Source organism: Fukomys damarensis, unplaced genomic scaffold (genome assembly GCF_012274545.1).
Source record: "Fukomys damarensis isolate Sample0158 unplaced genomic scaffold, DMR_v1.0_HiC HiC_scaffold_32, whole genome shotgun sequence".
Taxonomy (NCBI): Eukaryota; Metazoa; Chordata; class Mammalia; order Rodentia; family Bathyergidae; genus Fukomys; species Fukomys damarensis.
This window is the reverse complement of record NW_022900944.1, coordinates 30545627-30565058: the sequence shown is the minus strand read 5'-3', so window position 1 is coordinate 30565058 and position 19432 is coordinate 30545627. Positions and strand designations below refer to the sequence as shown.

Here is a 19432-nt window from a genome sequence, read left to right as displayed (position 1 = left end):
GTCTGGAGCCCACCATCCTGGGCATGGTGAGGTCTTTGGCACCCACAAAGAAGGGGTGCTGGGCTGGGGAATCAGTGCCACTCTGGAAGGCTTTTGAGGCCTGCTGTTGGACTGACCTGGGCTGTCTGGGTTTGAGTTCCCAGGCCCAGAACTCCCTGATCCCTAGTATATCAGCTCCTCCCAGGGGTTGGAGCCATACATCTCGGCCAGCATCTTGAACCTGGGCCCCCAGTCGTTGAGGAAGTCGTAATCGATGTCTGAGTCGGTCGAATCAGTGCCCAGGGAGCTGAGCGACTCTGCGATGGACTCAGAACCCTCATAGTCATAGATGTGCAGGGTATCATAGGGCGGGCCGCTGCCATCGTGGTCTGCCTCGTCCTTTTTCACCTCGATCATTGCGGCCATCTCCCCGGGTCCACTGTGCATCCCTTGTGCCATCCGCGGTGGCTTCTGCGCCGTGGCGTAGATGGGCGGCCGGGTGTCCAACACGGACCGTGGGGGCTTGGCCGCGCCGGACCGCGCAGAGGTGAGCACCGACACGTCGTAGCAGGTGGTATCCATCTCGCCGCCACCCTCCTCGTCGTAGGTGACCAGCTGCTCGTGGATCTCGGTCACGCCCTTGCCGTGGGCGCGGGCCTGCTTCCGGAGCCGCCTCCGCAGGAAGAAGAGCAGGGTGATCACTGGGCACCAGGGAGAGAGGCGGGGGTCAGACAGGCTCTGGAAGGGGTCCCCCATTCCTCTGTCTTCCCTGTGCCTTGCCAGTTCGGCCCAGCCTGGGCTCCAGGGACACCTCCAGGACCGAGGTGGTCCAGACACCTGGTCCGATCACGTCCCCACCCATGGGACAGACTCCTATCCCCTGCCCTGGACTGTGCTCTTGGTCCCCATGGCTGAAGTAAGGGGACGGGCTGGGGAGAACAGGGCTGGGCTTCCTCCAGTTCATTATCTTCCTCCAGTCTCCTCCCCGTACACTGCATCCTCATTTCCTGTCCACTCGCACCAGGGTAGCACATCTTTCCATGGCATCTCCCAAAGGTCAGGAGACCACAGGTGGGGTAGAAGTGGGGGAAGGGCGTGGAGTTGGAATTTTAGGCACAAAGATTTTGAACTGTTACTTTGTTTTTTTTTTTTTTTTTTTTTTTTTTGTTTCGGGGTGGAATGTGGGAACCCTGGAGACAGCAGAAGACAGGCTTTTTTTGGTACCGGGGATTGAACTCGGGTCCTTGCGCTTGCAAGGCAGGCCACCGAACCGCTGAGCTGAATCCCCGGCCCCTGAACTGTTACTTTGTTACAGAGACTACAGTGCCAACGACTGGATAATGGCACTGGCAGACGTGATAACCACTGCAAGGGCAGCAACCACTCTTTTGCGCACCTACTTTATAAACACCTGGCACGAACTGAGGTACATGCTGGTATTGTCTCACTCAGTGTAGATTTTATTTTTTGGTGGTATTGGGGATTGAACCCAGGGCCTTTATACTAAGCCACATCCCCAGCCTTTAAAAAGAATTCTTTAAAACAGGGGTTCAGTAAGTTGCTATGTTGTCCAAGCTGAGCTCAACTTGTGATCCTTCTGCCTCAACTTCCCAGTAGCTGGTTTTACAGGTGTGTGCCACCTTGTCCATTCCAGTATAGGCACTGTTGTCCCTGGTTTACAGGTAAGCTAACTGGCCAGGAGGTGGTGCAGGTGACACTGCTGAAGGCCTGGAGGTGCGGCTGTATGAGGATTTCTGATGTCTGAGCAGGGGACAACCATGAGGTATGGAGAGACTCTAAAATCAGCCTTAGGCCATCCCCCAGGCTCTGTCCTAGCCTCAAGGTACTTGACAAATGGTCACATACACAAGTGAAGCTGGGAGACTGCACCCTAAGCCTCAGTTTCCTTGTAAAATGGAAATGATGTTTCTGGTCTGTTTATATTTGAATACGTTCTGTCCCGCCCCCTTCACTTGGTACCAGGGATTGAACTCAGGACCTTAAGCTTGCAAGGCAGGTGCTGGCACCACTGAGCTAAATCCCTGGCCCTGCTCTGCTTCTATTTGGGAAGATGGTTATGAGGTTAAATCACTTCAATGGGTGACCTCCACGCCATTATTATTCTTATTGTTACTAGTAAGCGGGGCAACCTGGGTCTGGCCTTTCTGTCACAGAAACCCTGGGAGGGGGCGTGCCAGGGGAGCCAATGGCAGGCAGGGCCGGGTGAGTGTAGGGTACAGGCTGGGCTGACTGCTGACTCCTCCATGGCAGTAAAGGATAGGGGAATTCACCAGGGGAGGATCCCTCCAAGCTGATGCCTCTCTGCCCCTCAAGGGGAGGAAGCTGTTACTGCAGGACAACTGTGAGGACTCAACCTCACTGGCCGCTCCCTTCCCTCTTTCCACAGAGGTCTCCAGGGAGCACCTTCCTAGTAAACCACTGGCACCCAGCGCCTGCTACCTGAGGGATGCAAGGAGAGCCTGGCATGCTCCAAATATGGGTGAGGCCAGAGGAGGAAAAGTAAATAAATTTCAAAACTGGAGGAATTCTGTGAAAGGAAAGAAAACCCCTGGTGACAAGGCAAACTAAGGTTTTAAAGACTTTTCCTTTTAGAAATGAATCCTATTTTTTAAAAAAATTAAAAGTAAGTTTTAAGTAAATAAATGCTCGGAACAGTGCCTGGCACATAGTAAGTTTTCAAAATATGTACACTGACACTGAATGTGTGCAGGTCAAATATAGCTTATTATTATTATTTTTTGTGTTGCTGGAGATTGAACCCAGGACCTCACACATGCTAGGCAAGTCGTCTAGCACTGGGCTGCCCCCCAGCGGTGGGTTATTTTGAAGGAGAGTTGGCCTGAAGAGTGGAGAGGGGTCTTGCACCCTGTGCCCACCCCTCTCGGGCAGCCCGGTGGGTGAAGTGCTGAATCCTGAATCCCACACCTGGAGCCCTGAGGTTGGGGCGGTGATCCGGCCCCAGCACCTCACAGGGTGAAGCCCCCAGGAGTTCCTGACCCGGCCCTGTGACACCGACCTGTGATGGTGAGGATGCAGAGGAAGATGGCCACCAGCGCCTGGATGCTGACGCCCGCCTGGGCGACCGCCTCCTCACAGAAGGTGAACGTGCCCTGCTGATTGCACTTGCACACGACCACAGTCAGTGTGCTGGTGCCCGTCAGGCTTGGGGACCCGTTGTCTGCGATGAGCACAGGCAGGTAGTGGAACTTGGCATGCTCCCGGTCAAACGGCCCATACTTGACTGTGATATTGGCTGTGTTATCTGGAGACACCAAGGCCACAGGGTGAGGCTCTGCTGGGAGTGTCCGCCCCCCATTCCACTGTGTAACTTTCCCTTCCAGTGAGCCCTCCCTAGCTGCACCAGCCCCTGTGGGGATCTCTGCCCTTGGCATTCCCTGCCTCTGGCTATAGTCATGTGCACACAGGCCCTTTCCTTTGCCGAGAGGATGTTTGGGGCAGCTGCCCTGATCTAACTTGGAAGGATGGCTGAGCCAGAAAGTAAAATCTTTCCTCTTTTGTTCTATGGGAAACACTTGTCCCCATCTTTTCCCCAGTCCCACTGCAATTACAGGGGCTTTTCTTCCTTGGCACAACTAACTATTGCTTCAGACTGTCACAAGCAATTGGGAAATGTTTTAAAAAGTCTTTTAGCATTGGGCTAGCTTTTAGAACTGTTTTTGCTATCTCTGAAAATCTATCATTATAAAGGAAGTTTGCAACAGTAAAAACAATGCCCTCATTCCCTGGGTCACTGAGAGAATGGCTGCATTTGCCATTGAGGGCTTTCTGGGCAGTCTGCAACTGGCAATATGCTTTGTTCAAATATTCCTTGCCTCTACCTCAGCTCCAGTCGCTGGTTTCCTGACATAAGAATCCTCTAGACTGCTTTTAAACATCCTGATTTTCAGGCTCCTCCCTTCACTTCACTCTGAACACACACACCTCAGTGACTGTGGGCAAAGTCAGGGTAATCTGCACTTTGTAGATTTCAGGGTAATCTGCACTTTGTAGATTCCTGGGAGACTGTAAAACTGAAGGTTTGAAGATTTACTTAGCCACACAGTAGAGCACACTCAGGCAACCAGCCAAAGGTCAAGGATTTCAAATGAAAGCCAATTACATTTCATAATTTTATTTCAGTCTTAAGTCTATTAAGATTGAAAACAAATTCTATGCCATTGACACTTTATGGAGAAACTAGAGATTCTGACATTCAGAATGTAAGTGACTCTGAAACCAACAGGCTTATCTCCTGTCAGCATCTGGGGTGTCTTTGGGGAAGTACTTACATTTTTCACTCCATTGCACTACCATATTCATTTCAGGTTGACACTGGGAGTGGGAATGACAGGTATTTTTTTATATATTATTTACTATTCATTATGGCTTATATCTAGATATCTCCCTAAAGCCTCTTGCAGTCATAGGTGGGAAGTTTTGAGGGTGTGTGAATGTAGAATAAAGGTGTGATACCAGGATTAAGGATGTGGATAGTGGAAGCCCCGCCCTGGGTGTGGGTGGCACCAATCAATAAGCTTTATAGCCTGTATGGAATATAAAGGGAGACAGAGAAGGCAGGCTGCTGCTGCTGCTTTCTGCTTTCTCCTGCCACACCATTAACTGTTTCTCTTCTGCAATGCCCCTCTGCCATGCCACCCTGCCTTGGAGCCAGATGACTATGGACTGAAACCTCTACACACTGTGAGCTGAATAAATCTTTCCTCCTTTGACATTGAGCTTTGGGTATTTTTTCTCAGCAATGCAAAAAGTAACTAAGACACTACTCAAGATATCTGATTATATATCATAGCCACTACTTTCTTCAGCTACATGTGTGCACATGTGCACGTGTACAGGCCTTCCACATCCACAGGAGGTCAGGAGCATTCATGGCCTCACATAGATGATTCCCTGAATTTGACCCTCACTTTCCAGGCCCTGCTCCCTAGTCTTCCCCAAATATGGCAATAGTCTTGCCAACCAGGGCAGGCAGAAACAGCCCCGCTTCTAGGCTTGAAGAGGATTTTCTCTATTTTCCTGAGGAAGTTTCAGAGGTCATGGAAGCTTCTCTGCCTTTGTACTTAAATCAACTTAACATCATCACTGGGGTAAGCACATATTCATTAGAAGAGATGATTGGCTACTATTGATCTCACAGGACTCTCTGAGCTTTGAATGGTGGGCCAAATGTGCTGTGTCATGCTGTGATTGGTGCACCAGGTCCTGTGTAGGGGCCACCTGGGAGTAAGTGGTCATTGCAACTGAATCAAAATTTACTGTATCTTGGGCCAGGGATTTAGCTCGGTGTTTCCACCACCTCCTTTGCAAGCACAAGGTCCTGAGTTTGATCCCTGGTACTCCCCCAAAACAAACAAACAAACAAACAAAAAACAACCAACAACAAAAAAACTATCTTTGGGATTTGCAAATTCATTGTCCAATATTTGTACTTCAGGGGCGACCTCAAAATTTCATGTTCTACAGTAATTCCAATTTCACAGAGGCACAGCAGTGCTGGTGTGAGAAGAGATCCATTGCCTAGTGGGCTGTGCTGACTGCCTGCACTCCCCTATCTATTCTGTATTCCTCCTGACATGAGCATCTTTTGGGGGATCCATGAGCCATATGGATTGGGCAGTTTGGCCAGGGTGACTCTGATCATTGTGTAAACCAATTTTACAGTGAATGTGGCAGGAGCTGTACAAAATTTGCTATGATATACAAATCCTCAAGGGGGCCTGCCCCCATGTGATCTTGATCTTGGCGCTTCAAGACTCAACCTCACCCCACCCCTGCTAAGAGCCAGCTCATTGCTCTGATGCTCACCGTGATTGTCTATGAGGGTGAAGTTGCTGTCATCAGTGCCCAGGGCAAACTTGAACTTGACGTTTTGTGGTGTTATGTCCTTGTCTACTGCGGAGATCTGTACAACCAGCTGGAATGTGGGAGATGGGGGATGGTCATTGTTGTGTTGGGTTGGCCTGGGGTTCAGCAATAGAGATTTTGGGTTTAGACCTTACTGACCATAGCTGCCACTCAACTGCAACACTAGATAGTCTTCACAAGGGCACTTCTTCTACCATTGTCTTGTCCACCCCCACCCCCACTAACCTACTCTCCAGAATGCTCTCTAGTCCTCACTTTCTCTATACGTAAAATGGGGATAGTCTTACTGACCCTCAGTGCTACTGAACATTCCATTAAGCTCAGTGGAACTCTAGGGTGGCTTGGAGGGGCTGCCCTTCAACCTGCTCCCAGATCATGCTGCCTTTCCATTCCACCCAGCCAGACTCACCTTGCCATGGGCTGCATTCTCGCACACTTTGGGCTCATAGGGTTGAGCAAATTCTGGGGCATTGTCATTCTCATCCAAAACTTCAATGTGCACTTGCACAATGGATTCTTTGCCTGTGGGGTTCCCTGCAGAGAGAAGGAATTGTCACTGCTGTGGGCTCAGCTGATGCTGGCTTCTGGAGGGTGGAAGGTGTTTGGATGGGTAGACTGGAAGGGCTGTCTGGTGGAGGTCACTCTTTGCAGGAAGACAGAGCTATAGATCTCTGGAAGAAAGATCAGTGATGATGTTCTGGCTAAAGGAATGTGAAGGAAGAAGGAATGGGGTAAATCTTCAGACATGAAGACATTTACTGACATGTAAGAAATTTACATGAGGAAATCTACATGACTTGTAAGAATTAAAAAGGTAAACAAGCCGGGTGTGGTGGTGCATGCCCGTAATCTCAGCACTCAGGAGGCTGAGGCAGGAGGATTGCTGTGATTTTGAGACAAGCATGGGCTACACAGTGAGCTCCAGGGCAGTCTGAACTAGACAGCGAGATTCTGTCTCAAAAAAAAAAAAAAGGTAAACAATCTAAGTGCATTTTGCAATATTTTAATTAAATTAAGTAAATAAAAATAATTTATTAAATAATATAATTTAATAATTAGTTATGTAATTAATTAAGTAAAAATTCACCTTCCTCTTTGGACCCCAGTGGGATCCTGGGAATTGTGGGAATATTAGTTGTTCTTCTGGAGGGTGTTTGTGATTTCCTCACATATATCAAAGGTACAAAACCCCTGACACTTGCCCCTGCCTCAGTCAGAAATTACACCATTTATGGAAAATCTTGAGTTGAGAGATGCTTCAGATTTCGAATTCAGCCCATTAACTGATGTAAACACCCGTACGCCTAAGAAGCATTTCTCAACCACCCCTGATAATGAGAATCAGCTGGTGCTTGATATGTGCACCTCCCTGACCCCATCTTTCCTCGCTGGATCAGAACCTCCAGGGAGGAGCCTGAGAAGCTGTGTGTCTAGTAGGTACCTTAGATAATTTTCATCACAGAGGCATCTATACTACACTGCCAGTTTTGGAACAGTGCTTCTCAAATTGCTGTGTGTGAGATTTTGATTCAGCCTGGGATAGGAATGAGATTCTGCTCTTCTAGCAAGGTCTCAGGAGATGTAGATGCTGCCAGTCTAAGGTAAACATTCAAGTATGAAAGCTTGATAGCATCCCAGCCAAAGAGTGCTTCAGCAGGTTTTGTAATACCTCTAGTGACCCTGAGTGACAGAGCATGGCCAATTTGAAAGAATGGGAGAAAAGGAGAAGAGTCCAAGTCTTCTGGCAGATGGGGCTACTCACCATGAAGGTCTAGTTCATTGGCCTCCACAGTCAGGTTGTACCAGGGGTAGATTTCTCTGTCCAGCTCTTTCTCATTGTGAATGTCACCCTGTTTGGTTATTCGGAAGAATTGGCCCTTGTCACTAGTCTTGCGGATGGAGTATCTGCCAAGGAGAGAGTTTTATGGTTTGCTACTATTTTTCTACTAAGTCAAAATCCTCAGCAGGATAGAAGTCTTTCAGGATCTGTTCCCAGCGTCCTTCCACATCTGCTCAAACTGCTCAGACCCGTGCATCAACACCGAGGGACTCAGGGATGGTCTGGGTGATGCTGCTGTCTTAGGAGTGAATGGGGTACCTGAGACTCCACCAGTAGCAGAGCTAAGTAGGTGACCCTGTAATCAACTGTACCACAACTGGGATTGTTTCTTATGATTAATGAAAAGATATGTAGGCAACAGCCCGGGAGAAATGCAAAAGGAGCTGCAAGAGATAAGAAGTAATAATCAACAAGTTTGTGAATGACAAAGGTGAAAAAATTTTCCAGAAACCAGGAAGTTGGGAAGACATGAATACACACATACAAATACACACACACACACACACACACACACACACACACACACTATGTCATAAAAACTATTGCTATTACTGAGGAAGATTCAAGAACAAACATACCATAAAAATAACAAAAATATAAGAGAAAACTTTCCTGATCTGAAGAAAGATTTGAGTTTATAGATTAAAAGGTGTCATCAGTATCATGCATAATTTTAGAAAGAAATATTTAGGTATATTCTGATGACACTCTGGAATTTCAGGTTATGTGAGGAACTGAAGAGCTCAGAAGCTTAGAAAAAAAATTCCTTAGGAGGAGAGGGAAATTAGACTCACATAAGATGACCCCACAAAATTAAATGTTAGAACACACTGATCGCATTTTTGAAGGGAAGAATCTGTCATCTGAGGATTGTATGAGCACACTGAGGAGGTGGTTTATTTTTGTACCAGGGATTGAACTAGGGTCCATGAGCTAGTGAGGCATGCAATGGCACCACTAAGCTAAATCTCTGGTCCCACACTCGGGTCTGTTTTAAAGTAATAAGGGAAAGATCTAAGGTTTTTTTGGTAAATACATAAGAACTAAGGAAATATATCACACAAGAAAAAGTAAATGATATATTTAATTTTTTTGAACACTTACTCTAAAAAAGATTCTCAATATAAAGTAAAAACCTGGCTTTGGAGGAATTTGAATGAAGCTATTGCTTTCTTTATCGTATGTAGAAAGGCAATGGTGTGTGTGTAATATTTTAAAGTAGAAGAAACATTAATATTTTTACAGATAGAAGTGAATCTCATTGGTAGAAGCTCTAATCTATCCAAATATCTAAGAAAGTATTTTATAGCAAAGATGAGGGATAAGAAAAAACTCTTATAATCGAGAAATATAAAACAAAGAGATAAAAGAAATAAGATCAAACATAACACATATGATGAAAAATGTAAACAGGTTGAGCACAAAGCATGGCAATTTAGATTAGAAAGCAAAGCTAACACATTCAATTTTCAAGGGACATCTTCATGTGAAATGACTTAGAAATATTAAAAGTGAAGGGTGGCTAATTTATACCAGGCAAATAAAAATAACATGAAAACAGGACTGACAAAATCAATGCCAGGCAATGTGAAAGTAAGAGTCAAATATTGAAATGGAATAAATTGGGTAATTTCATAGAGATAAAATTTATAAGCCATAATGAAGGTAATATAATTGCAAGCCTTAGTTAACCAGATAGAAAAATTAAAATACATAAACAAAGCTTCAATATCTTAGGAAAAAATAGACACAAAAAACAATTGTATCACATCACAGAACAAGTTAAAACAAAATTTTAAAATTTCTCATTATTTGTAAACAAAAAGAAAAAAGTCAGTCCCTTAAAACTCTGAATCAAAGAAGAAAAAGAGATTATAAATAGACTATATGGAATAGAATGGCAATGAAAATAGCAGGCCCAAAATTTATGAGGGCAATCAAAACAGAAGGGCTTGTTTTATCCTTAACAAGAAGATATAATATCACAAAAACAGTCCTTCCAAAATAGATATACAAACAATTCTCATTGGAATGTCAATGTGTTTTTTTTTGTGGTACTGGGGATTGAACTCAGGTCCTTGCACTTGAAAAGCAGGCCACCGAATCACTGAGCTAAATCCCCGGCCCAGAATGTCAATGTTTTTTTAAACAACTAGGAAAAAAGATTTTAAAGCTCATACGAAAGAATGGATATATCAGAATGGATAAATATAAGAATAGATAAAAATTATATAAAATAAAAATACAATGAGGGAGGTATTATCTTATACATACTAAAATTTAGTAGAAAGCTGCTACAATACAGAATGCCACAGAACAATAGGGGGAGAATTCAGAAATATATGCAGGTGTATATAAGAACTTAGTATATAGCAAACAGTGGAAACAATTGTCTATCTATGTGGAATAAAACACAAATGGACTGAATTCAAACTTACTAGCAAATGAATTAGATCTACTTCTTTTGTTCCAGAGGATGGAGGAATGGAGTCTAGGGAAGACAGATAAGCAAGTGCTACGCTTTGAATGTGTGCCTCAACACAGTTTGTAATAGCTAAATCTTGGAAACAGCCCATTTGCCCATCCGTTGGAAACTGGATAAAGATGTGGTTATTCTATAAAATGGAATATTACTCAGTCATAAAGAACGAGAAAATAGATTCATTCATAGGAAAATGGATACATATTGAAGATATACTCCTAAGTGAAATAAATAAGTCACACATGTGTAGATATCAAATAGTTTCCCTGATGTGAATAATCTGCAGTAATACATAAGATCCTAATAAGATTACTGACATTTAGAAATGGGAAGAAAGGAGCTAAAGGTGTAGGGAAGGTGGGATGCGTAGGGGAAGGGTAATAAGGGAAAAGAAAAAAAATGTGAGATAATGAAAAGATGAAAATAAAGTGTTTGTAGACGGGGAGGGGAAGAGGGGGTGAAGGGAGGGCAGGGGTAAGGGGAAAGAATGAGAATCAAGACTTGTCATGTAGAGGTACAAGATCCCAACAATGAATGTAACTATACTGTATCCTTAAAATGTACCAATAAACTCAATTAAAGCTGAAAAAAAAATAAAGAATGAATGTGTGCCTCAAAAGTTCATGTGTTGGTGACCTGGACTTGGTGGCCCAGTCCAGCAATCCCAGCACCCTGGGAGGCTAAGGAAGGAGAATTGCGAGCTCAAACCCAGCCTGGGCAACAAAGAGGAAAGACCTTGGGTTCCTTGTCCAGTACTCCCCTCCCACCCCAATGTTCATTTGGGAAACCTAATCCCAAAGTTCCTATGTTAATGGAATTTAGAGACAGGGTCACTGGGAATTAATTAGGATTAGACAAGGTCATAAGGGTGTGGCCCTCTGATGGCATCAATGGCTTTACAGGATGAGGAAGAGCGATTGGGGATGACAAGCTGGCTGTGTCTAACCACGTGATGCCCTCCACTGTGTGAGGATGCAGTATGAAGGTCCTCACCAAATACCAACACTGGGTGCTGGCATTGTGCTTTTGGTCTTCACAGTCTCCAGAGTTGTGAGCTAAATAGACACACACACACACACACACACACACACACACACACACACACACACACACACATATATATTGCCCAGGGCATAACAACCGAAAACAGTGAGAGACAAAGTACCAATGAAATGGGTATGATATGATTAAAAAACAAACAATTGAGCTTTGGAAAAACAACAAATCCAGCAGTAATGTGTGGGCATGAAGAAGGGTATGATGGGACGTGTCAGGTCACTTGAATGATCTAGGAGTGGGACTTATCAAGATTTTCTTTATAGATCTTTGGTACTGTTTCACCATGTGAAATAAACATTTCCTTTGTACTTTTGGGAAACAAGTAAAACATGAATGAAACACTCTTGGCACAGGGGGTTCAACTGTATGTCACCCGATTGGTTGCTTTCTTGATTGTCAAGTGTATTAGGTGGGCCATGTGGGAGCTGTGGTCCAAAGCACAGGGCCTTCAAGGTGGAGCAGAGCACAGCTTGGGCCATGCAGGGTGGGTGTCCTAGCAGGAAGAGATCCCAGTAGGCCATAAGCATTAGTGGGAAGACTTTGGGCATCCAGTCCTCCCTCTGCCATTTCCCATATTAAGTGTGGGAGAGGCCAGCTTCTCTCTCTTAGTTTTGGGCAGACCAGCAGGAATAAGAGCATAAAAGCTAGGCTGGTTACTGTCACTGTCACCGACACCCCCACTCTTCTTACCCAATTTTACGCCCTGCCTTGTCAGGGTCCTTGGCCAGCACTGAACCGATTAGATTTTTCTTCTGGTTCTCCTTCAACAGAAAGTGATAGAAGTGCTTCTGGAAGACAGGAGGCTCATCCACATCCAAGATGTTGATGACAACACGGGCTTTGTTTTTGCCTGAGATGCCTTTCAGGTAGCCGAGGTTGATAGTAGGGTCTGTGGCCTCGACAATGAATGAGTATTTTTGGATGAGCTCATAGTCCAGGGGCTATGGAAGGAAAAGGTATAGTGATACCTGCTCTGAGTCAAGCATGTGCCATGTGACCACATAGCCATCCCGCACGGTGGTACCAGAGTGACACTCAGTGGACACTGTGACCTGGACAGTGCTATCTCCAAGGTCGTTAAAGGAATACCTGGGCTTGGTGTCTATCTTCAACTCCTTTGTTTCATTTTACCAGTCTCAGGGCCACATCCCAACCCTGGCTCTGTGTCTGGCTGTGTGCCAAGTATGGAGGACATGCAGTCCATTAGCCATGGTCCTGCTCTCAAGTGGATCATTGTCTCATGGCCTATGCACAGGTCCTCACAGACCTGCCTTTTTTAAAAAAATATCTTTACCCAAGAGGGTTCTCCTGTGCTTGTCTGTGTGGCAAACTCCTATCCTCAAGAAGCCAATGAGAAGGTAATTAGATGCCCTCTTATCACCCTCTGCTGACAAGGGCTTCTCGCTGTCTGGTATTGTTTAGTAGCACTAAACAGCAGCTCTATTTTTGTGTGCATCTGCCTTGCTCACTTACTGAGAGCTTTGTGGACTCTGGAGGCTCTATGTCTCCCCTTTGTGTCTCTGGTCTCCAGCACAGGACTGGAGAGGATTCAGGTTCAGAATCCTTCAGAGGCATTTTTACACTCCTTTCAGGACTTCTCCCTCATCCTCCAGATTCAGTCTGGTTTTTCTATTGGGAGCAGCCACTTTTCATGGCCACTTGTGTCCCTAGGCACTTATAGTTTCCCTAACTGTTGATTGTTTTCAACTGGCTGGGACACAGAGTAGCCCGGAATGTGCCCGGGATTCAGTGACCCAGGAGCAGCGATCCGTCCACACTGGAGGGGTTGCTGTACAAACACTCCAGCTCCTTTCCCCAGATACTGCAACTCTGAGATGGGGTCTACATGGTCCACAGGTATCCCTCACCAGACTGGGTCCCACTTGCTCACCTGCTCATTGATGAGCTCCATACTAAATTCCTTTTTTTTTCTCACCTGCCATTGCCCCTGAGGCTTCCTGGGGTCACCTCCCAAATCATACCCAAATCACTGCCTCCAGGTCTACTTGGGGGTAACCCAGCTTGAGACACAGGATAAGTCTCCATGAACACACAGCCAACTCTGAGCCAATCCTGACTGTCGTCCTTTGATGGTTTCTAGCTCAAGTGTAGCTCCTGGGCAGGTCCTATGGATGCTGTAAGCCCCAAACTCTATATCTGATGCCATCCTTGCAGGTCTACAAACCTTCATGGGCTTGATGATGCCTTCATTGCGGGTAGGGTCCGTCTCGATAGTGAAGGTGTCCCTGTACTCGCCCTGCACGATGTCAAACTTGGTCTTCCGGTTCTGAGGCTCATCCGGGTCCTCAACGAAAAGAGAACCCACAGAGCTGCCCACGCGGATGTCTTCAGGCACCACAAATGTGTACATGGCTGCTGCAAATAGGTATCCCAAACAGCATTGGTTTAACAAGACAGACAAAGCATGTTATCCTACCATATCGTGATACAAGAAATGGTATAATAAAATAATGGCAATAATGATGATATTAATATCCCTGGGATTCTGGGTCCCAAGGCAAAGTACTATGTTCTGTCTATCTATCCCCTCCCTTTCTCTATCCATGCAACAAGTGGTTATTAAGCAGCTATTAGATGCCAGATACTTTGCTAGGGGACCAATTAATTGACAAAAAAGATAAGTCTTGTCTTTGAGGGGCTTACACTATACACAATAAAGTCATTTCAGGAGATCTGGCCTAGATTTGGGCTGGGTGAGCCTCTGATTTACATAAAAACTAGAGGTTGCAATGAACACAGACCCACCCAGGGGATGGAAAGAGCTCTGGTCAGACATTTTAGGGGGGCAGAATCAGTCTATGGATGGGGTCAGGGCCCAGCCTGGGCTGTACCCCTGCTCACTGGTTCATTGGGATTTTCTAGCTGGAGCCTGAGAGTCAGGGTCTGGATTTTCCTGAGAGCATAAGATCTGGATGAAACTGCTCCTGTCTCGTAGTAGGCTGCAGGAACAGCTGTGATATCCACCAGGAAGTGTGATTCCTCCTGGCCTGTGAGAAGACCATGACCAGGGAATGATGGACTTGGAAGTGTGGAAACACTTGGAAACAGGGCCCCTCCTATACCCCAATGATCTGTCTGGGTCTTAGGTTCACCCTGGGTTAGAAGACAGGTAGAGGAATTTGAGGAAGCTCTCCTTGACCCTGAAGTCATTGAGTCTGGAGAAATCCAATTCCTGCTTGCCCAGGGCCCTAGGGGAGGGGCTCACGCTGAGCAAAGATGGGGAAGTTGTCATTGACATCTTGCAGAGTGATCAGCACGGTGGCTGTGCCCGATTCTCCTTTGAGGCCCTCGGCATCTCGTGCTTCCACCACGATCTCATAGTTGGCCTGTACCTCTCGATCCAAGTTTTGCTTTGTAGTGGAAATTAATCCTGCAAAAAATATTTTCAAGAGCCATGTTACCTGGGAAGCTTTGAGAATACGCGCATGCTCGGGCCCTACCTAGAGGCAATTCCAGTGTGCAGCCAAAGAGCTGGTCAAAAAGCATGGTCTGATTTTGGTCCTGGCTACCTGGGACACTGTGTTGAGGAGGATCAGGAAGCCACATCCGGGCACAGAATGAAAGGATGCTGTGATGGATTAGTGATGTCTGTTTAGGTGCACCATAGGATTGTGGTGGCATCTGTTCTATGTATTTCCTGTTCCTTCGAAAGACAGGTGCCCCAGCCCATTCAACTGGCATTCTTGCTTCCAAGATGCAGTACTTAAAGATTTTAAGTCTGTTAAATCAAACTAAATTTGGTAGGAGAAAACCTCTGTACTTGTTTGGGTCCTTTTGTAACAAACTTCAACCTAACTTTGTATGTAAATGAGCTGAAAACCCAATTTAAGACTATACGCAGTCAATCATAGCAGCTGTACTGTCAGGCACAGGTGGTCAGCTGTTTACCTCTATGCAAATAAGGCAAAATTTTAAGTTGTAACCAATCCTCCTGTTTCTGGACCTTACTTCTGTTTTCTGTAAGTTAATTTCTTTGCTCTTAAATTTTATCTATCCATGTGGCAGCTCTAGAGTGACCTTGTTTTGATTCTGGGGCTCCATGACTATGAATTGTTCATTGCTCAATTAAATTTAATTTGTGAAGTTTTTCTTCTAACAAGAAAGTCACAAAATGCTCCCTTTATTATTCAGACTTCTCAGCTTCTATATGCTTGTAGTCATTACTACAAGCAGTCCCAGTTTTTAGATTAGGAAACTGAAGCTCACAGAGGTTAGTAGATTTGTTGAAGTTCTCTATAGGGGTGAGCAGAGCTGGGTTTAGATATTAGATCCATCTGAACCTGTGTAAAGAACTGCTAACCAGCATTCTCTGTAGCCTTTTCGTCACTGCTCAGATAGCAAGATCCTGATTTTGTCCCTGGGATTTGAATCCATGGTTTGGGGAACTGTCTTGCTTTCATTTCCCACAACCAGCCTCTCTCCTTGGGTCAGTGTGGTTCAGTGGTTGGTGACAATGGTCAGGCTGAATTTCTCTCGGCATCTGCATGTGGGGTATTTCCATTCCCCCATCCCTCCAACTGGTGCCCAGCCAGAGGTTTAGTTACACAGACCTGAATTGTCGATGGCAAAATTCTCGCCCCCCTTCAGGATTTGGTACATGACAGTGGCATGGTCTGCCACGGTGGGGTCATCTGCATCCATTGCGGTCAAACGCGTGACTGAGGTCCCTGTGGAGAGAGGATCCTCAGCTTACTTCCTTGTGAAGGTGCCCTCTCATCCCATTCTTGGATTAGGGTAGCTGGGGCACTGCTGTCCCCACCTCCCAGGTCCCTTGGTTTCCCAAAGGGCACAAGGGCAACATGCTGGCAACGTTGGGCCCTGCGGGTCAAGCTTAAAGAAGAAAAGAGAACACTTGCATATAGAAGAAGTGTGTGTGTGTGTGTGTATGTGTGATGATTGGGTCAGGAGTAGAAACTCAGGGTCATGGGTCATTCCTCCCGAGAAGGAAATGGCCATGCCTTCCCAGGGATGATATCACAGTTCTCATCCCCTCACACATACCAGGAAGGCCTGGTGCACACTCTGCCAGAGATCCTGGACTGAGGGGGAGGAGAGGGACGATTTTTCCTGGCACCTTCTGGATGTAGGATTAACAAGGGATCGGTAACTACCCGAGCCCAGGCCTAGGCTGGTGACACACTTTGGGGCTTGAGACGGAGGGCTCTGTCCGCTAGTGCCACTCATACATAGCCCCTAGAGGTGGATTTTCTTACTTTGGTGACAAGGTTTGTCATACATAATTCAAGTGCATCAGACCTGGGAGTGAGAGGCAGCAAGTGGGGGATGTTAAGAAAAATAATGAGGTACGTGTGTCTCTGATGACTAGGGCTCAGTCCATGATCAGGATCAGGGCTCAGTTTATGTTTAGGATCAGAAATAAATCTGAGGTTAAGTCACAGCTCAGTTTTAGGGACCACTTTTTTCAAATCATATAAAGTGGCAGCACAGGCATTACAACCACTGCCCGGAAGTCACTGAATCCTGACTCCAGGCAGTGAAGTGGCTGATGCAAGAGTTACTCCCAGGCGGGGGGTGAGCAAGAGAGGAGAGGAGAGACAGAGTGGGCACATACCCCCAGGTGACATCTCAAGCACCGAGGCATTGAACAACCGATGCGTGAACACAGGCCAGTTGTCATTTATGTCATGAACTTTGATTGTGAAGTTGGAAGGAGGCTCCAGGTTTTTGTTAGTGTCTTTGTCCACGATGAGGGCAACGAGAGAGTACTCAGAGACCTTCTCCCGGTCGAGCCTCGCAAAAGCATACACATCCCCTGTGTCTGCATTGACCTGGAAAATGCTGTTAGCAGACTCTCCTTTGAGCACGTACTTGGCGTTCTTGCGGTTCACACTTGACTTGAGCTGGGAAAGAAGACACAACATGAGAGGGAAACAGGCAGCATGGCTGTGTGCCCATGTCTGTGCATGAGTGTGCACATCTGAGTGTGTGTGTGTGTATGTGTGTGGTGCAGACCAAGGATCCCAGATGTGACACTAAGTTTTAGCAAACAGACCACTGATTACCCACTGATTTGCTCTTAGGCAAGTTACACAAACATCACACTGGTGCGAGTTGCCAAACAGTACTCAAAGTCCAGAATGGCGTCTGGAGCATCATAGGTCCTTGAAGACGTTTTTTGAGTGGAAGACTATCCTGGTGCATGGGAAGGGAAGGGGCACCTGTCTTCTCTGACTTGTTACCTCATCAGTAAAACGGAGCTAATACAACTTCTGACGTCAAGTTGCTCTGAGTAGAGCAGAGGTTTTGAAAATGAATCCTAGGAAACTTGATCTCTTTTGCTGTTCCCTACAAAAATGGAGTTCCCATCAGTGGTGTGCTGGGGCTGGGTTGTTTCAGCATGGCTTTCCAGAGTCCATTTATAGCTTCAGGGATATTTGTAAGCTGGCTGTTCAATGCAGGCATTACTAAAAATTAAATTTTATAAATTTACAATACAAACAAAGCTTACAAATACTCAGAATTCATCATGTCTTAACTATTTTACAACACTTTACTATGTTCCTGAGGTTGTCTGTGGCTTTGGTATGGGTATGATGGGAACACGCACATCTCCCAACTCTGCCTTCAGTGGTGTCCTATCTGTAGATGCTGAGGCCACTGACACAGTGGAAGCTGGCAAATACTATACATCAGGACTTTTTCCCACGAGGGTCACTTTTTACCATTTCAGCACGCAACAGGTCTCGGTCAATTTAGTTTTGGAACAGAACATGGAGTGTTTTCTTGTTGGAGATTTACAATGTCCAGTCCTGCAGAAAATAACTTGTTTAACTCAGGATTTCCTGTACTTCTTAGATCAATGACCCATTTTTCTTTGCAACATGTACTATTATGATTTGGTGTAAGATTTGGAAAATAACATATGTCAAGTATTTTGCACAGAATAGGCTTTCAATAAATTCTAGTTACTGCTTTATTAATGATAGATCTACAAGCTAAAGGATATTAGAAAGTTAAGAGTGGTGAACATTCCATATATGGAATCACAGAGAATATTAGGACCATAAGCTAAGTGTTTCATGCATATAAAATGGTATTCTTCTAGATGATTAAAATTTCCAAGAAATAGAGTTTAACTTAAAAAAGTAGTGCCAGGCCCCACATGAGGGGCACGGAGGTAATAAAGACTTTGTCTTGGATCTCAAGGCTAAGGCTTGACGCCTTGGAGGCTGAAGCCTCGCAGACAGGTAGCACTCAGAGGCCAGACAGAGCAAGAACTTTGGCACGTGTCCCATGAAGATGTGTCAGAAGGGCTGGAGGAGGACTGGAAAAGTGTGGGACTCAGGGAGAAGAGGGAGATGTGAGAAAGCTGTGGTCCAATCCCATGAGGTCTAGAACATGTCCCCTGGGCTTAGCAGCAATGATGTCATTGCAGCCCTTGCTGAGAGCAGTGACAGGTGGTGGTAGGCTCAGATGCCAAATGTGAGAGAGTAGAGAAGAGTCTGCAAGGTGAGGGAATACAGACAGGGAGGGAGGACACTTTCCCTGGGGGGGTAGTAACTGGCAATGGCAACATCCTAGAGCGGGACTATGGTTGCGGTGGGGGCAGGTGGGCCCCATGAGGAGGCCCCCAGGCCTAGCACCCAGGACTATGATGGAGAGGGACAAGAGCTCTGTAACCTCTGGTGCACAGGGACAGAGGGACTCAACGAGAAGGGTCAGTGTGTGAGCTGCTCAGGTTAGGATAAGATGGCACTTTGCAAACGGTTCCAGGTGCACGTGGTGAGACTCACCAGGCAGGGATGGAGTGGGGGAGTGAGTCTGCTTGGATCCCTGTATTGGAACTACGCATCAGACTTCATGTCCAGTTAAGTTTTTGTTCTGTCCCTTTCCCAGTTTTTTTTTAAGTAATCATTATTTTCTAGAATGGTTTTTAGATTTCCAGAAAACCAAGAAGCTAGTGAGTTCCTCAATGACTGCTCCTTTTCCACCCATCAACATCTTATAGTAATGTGGCATACTTGCCATAATAAAGATATCAATATGGTATGTCACATTAAAGATATCAATATTGCTGTGTTATTGGGGCCGGGGATTTAGCTCAGAGGTTCTGGCGCCTGCCTCTCAAGCACAAGGACCTGAGTTCGATCCCCAGTATCAAAAAAAAAAAAAAAAAAAAAAAA

The 19432-nt window shown here is 45.7% G+C and overlaps 1 protein-coding gene and 1 long non-coding RNA gene across 3 annotated transcripts in view; one reads left to right on the top strand and one right to left on the bottom strand.

Annotated features, from left to right (window-relative positions):
- Nucleotides 1–19432, bottom strand: part of Cdh5 (cadherin 5) — a 35406-nt gene continuing 15974 nt past the window's right edge. The window contains exons 3-12 of one of the 2 annotated variants that reach the window (XM_010612142.2): nt 16861–17149; nt 15839–15955; nt 14494–14658; nt 13453–13643; nt 11958–12208; nt 7649–7791; nt 6296–6420; nt 5827–5935; nt 3017–3262; nt 1–680 (exon numbers count right to left, since the gene is read on the bottom strand). In XM_010612142.2, the coding sequence (XP_010610444.1) occupies nt 163–680; nt 3017–3262; nt 5827–5935; nt 6296–6420; nt 7649–7791; nt 11958–12208; nt 13453–13643; nt 14494–14658; nt 15839–15955; nt 16861–17149 (2154 nt within the window). In that variant the 3' untranslated portion in view covers nt 1–162. The remainder of the gene's footprint in view (nt 681–3016; nt 3263–5826; nt 5936–6295; nt 6421–7648; nt 7792–11957; nt 12209–13452; nt 13644–14493; nt 14659–15838; nt 15956–16860; nt 17150–19432) is intronic. The other variant, XM_010612143.2, reaches the window with a different exon arrangement.
- Nucleotides 1218–2646, top strand: LOC104853948. Its single transcript, XR_777937.2, has 3 exons — nt 1218–1405; nt 1662–1762; nt 2387–2646. It is a non-coding gene; the product is annotated as an uncharacterized LOC104853948 (long non-coding RNA).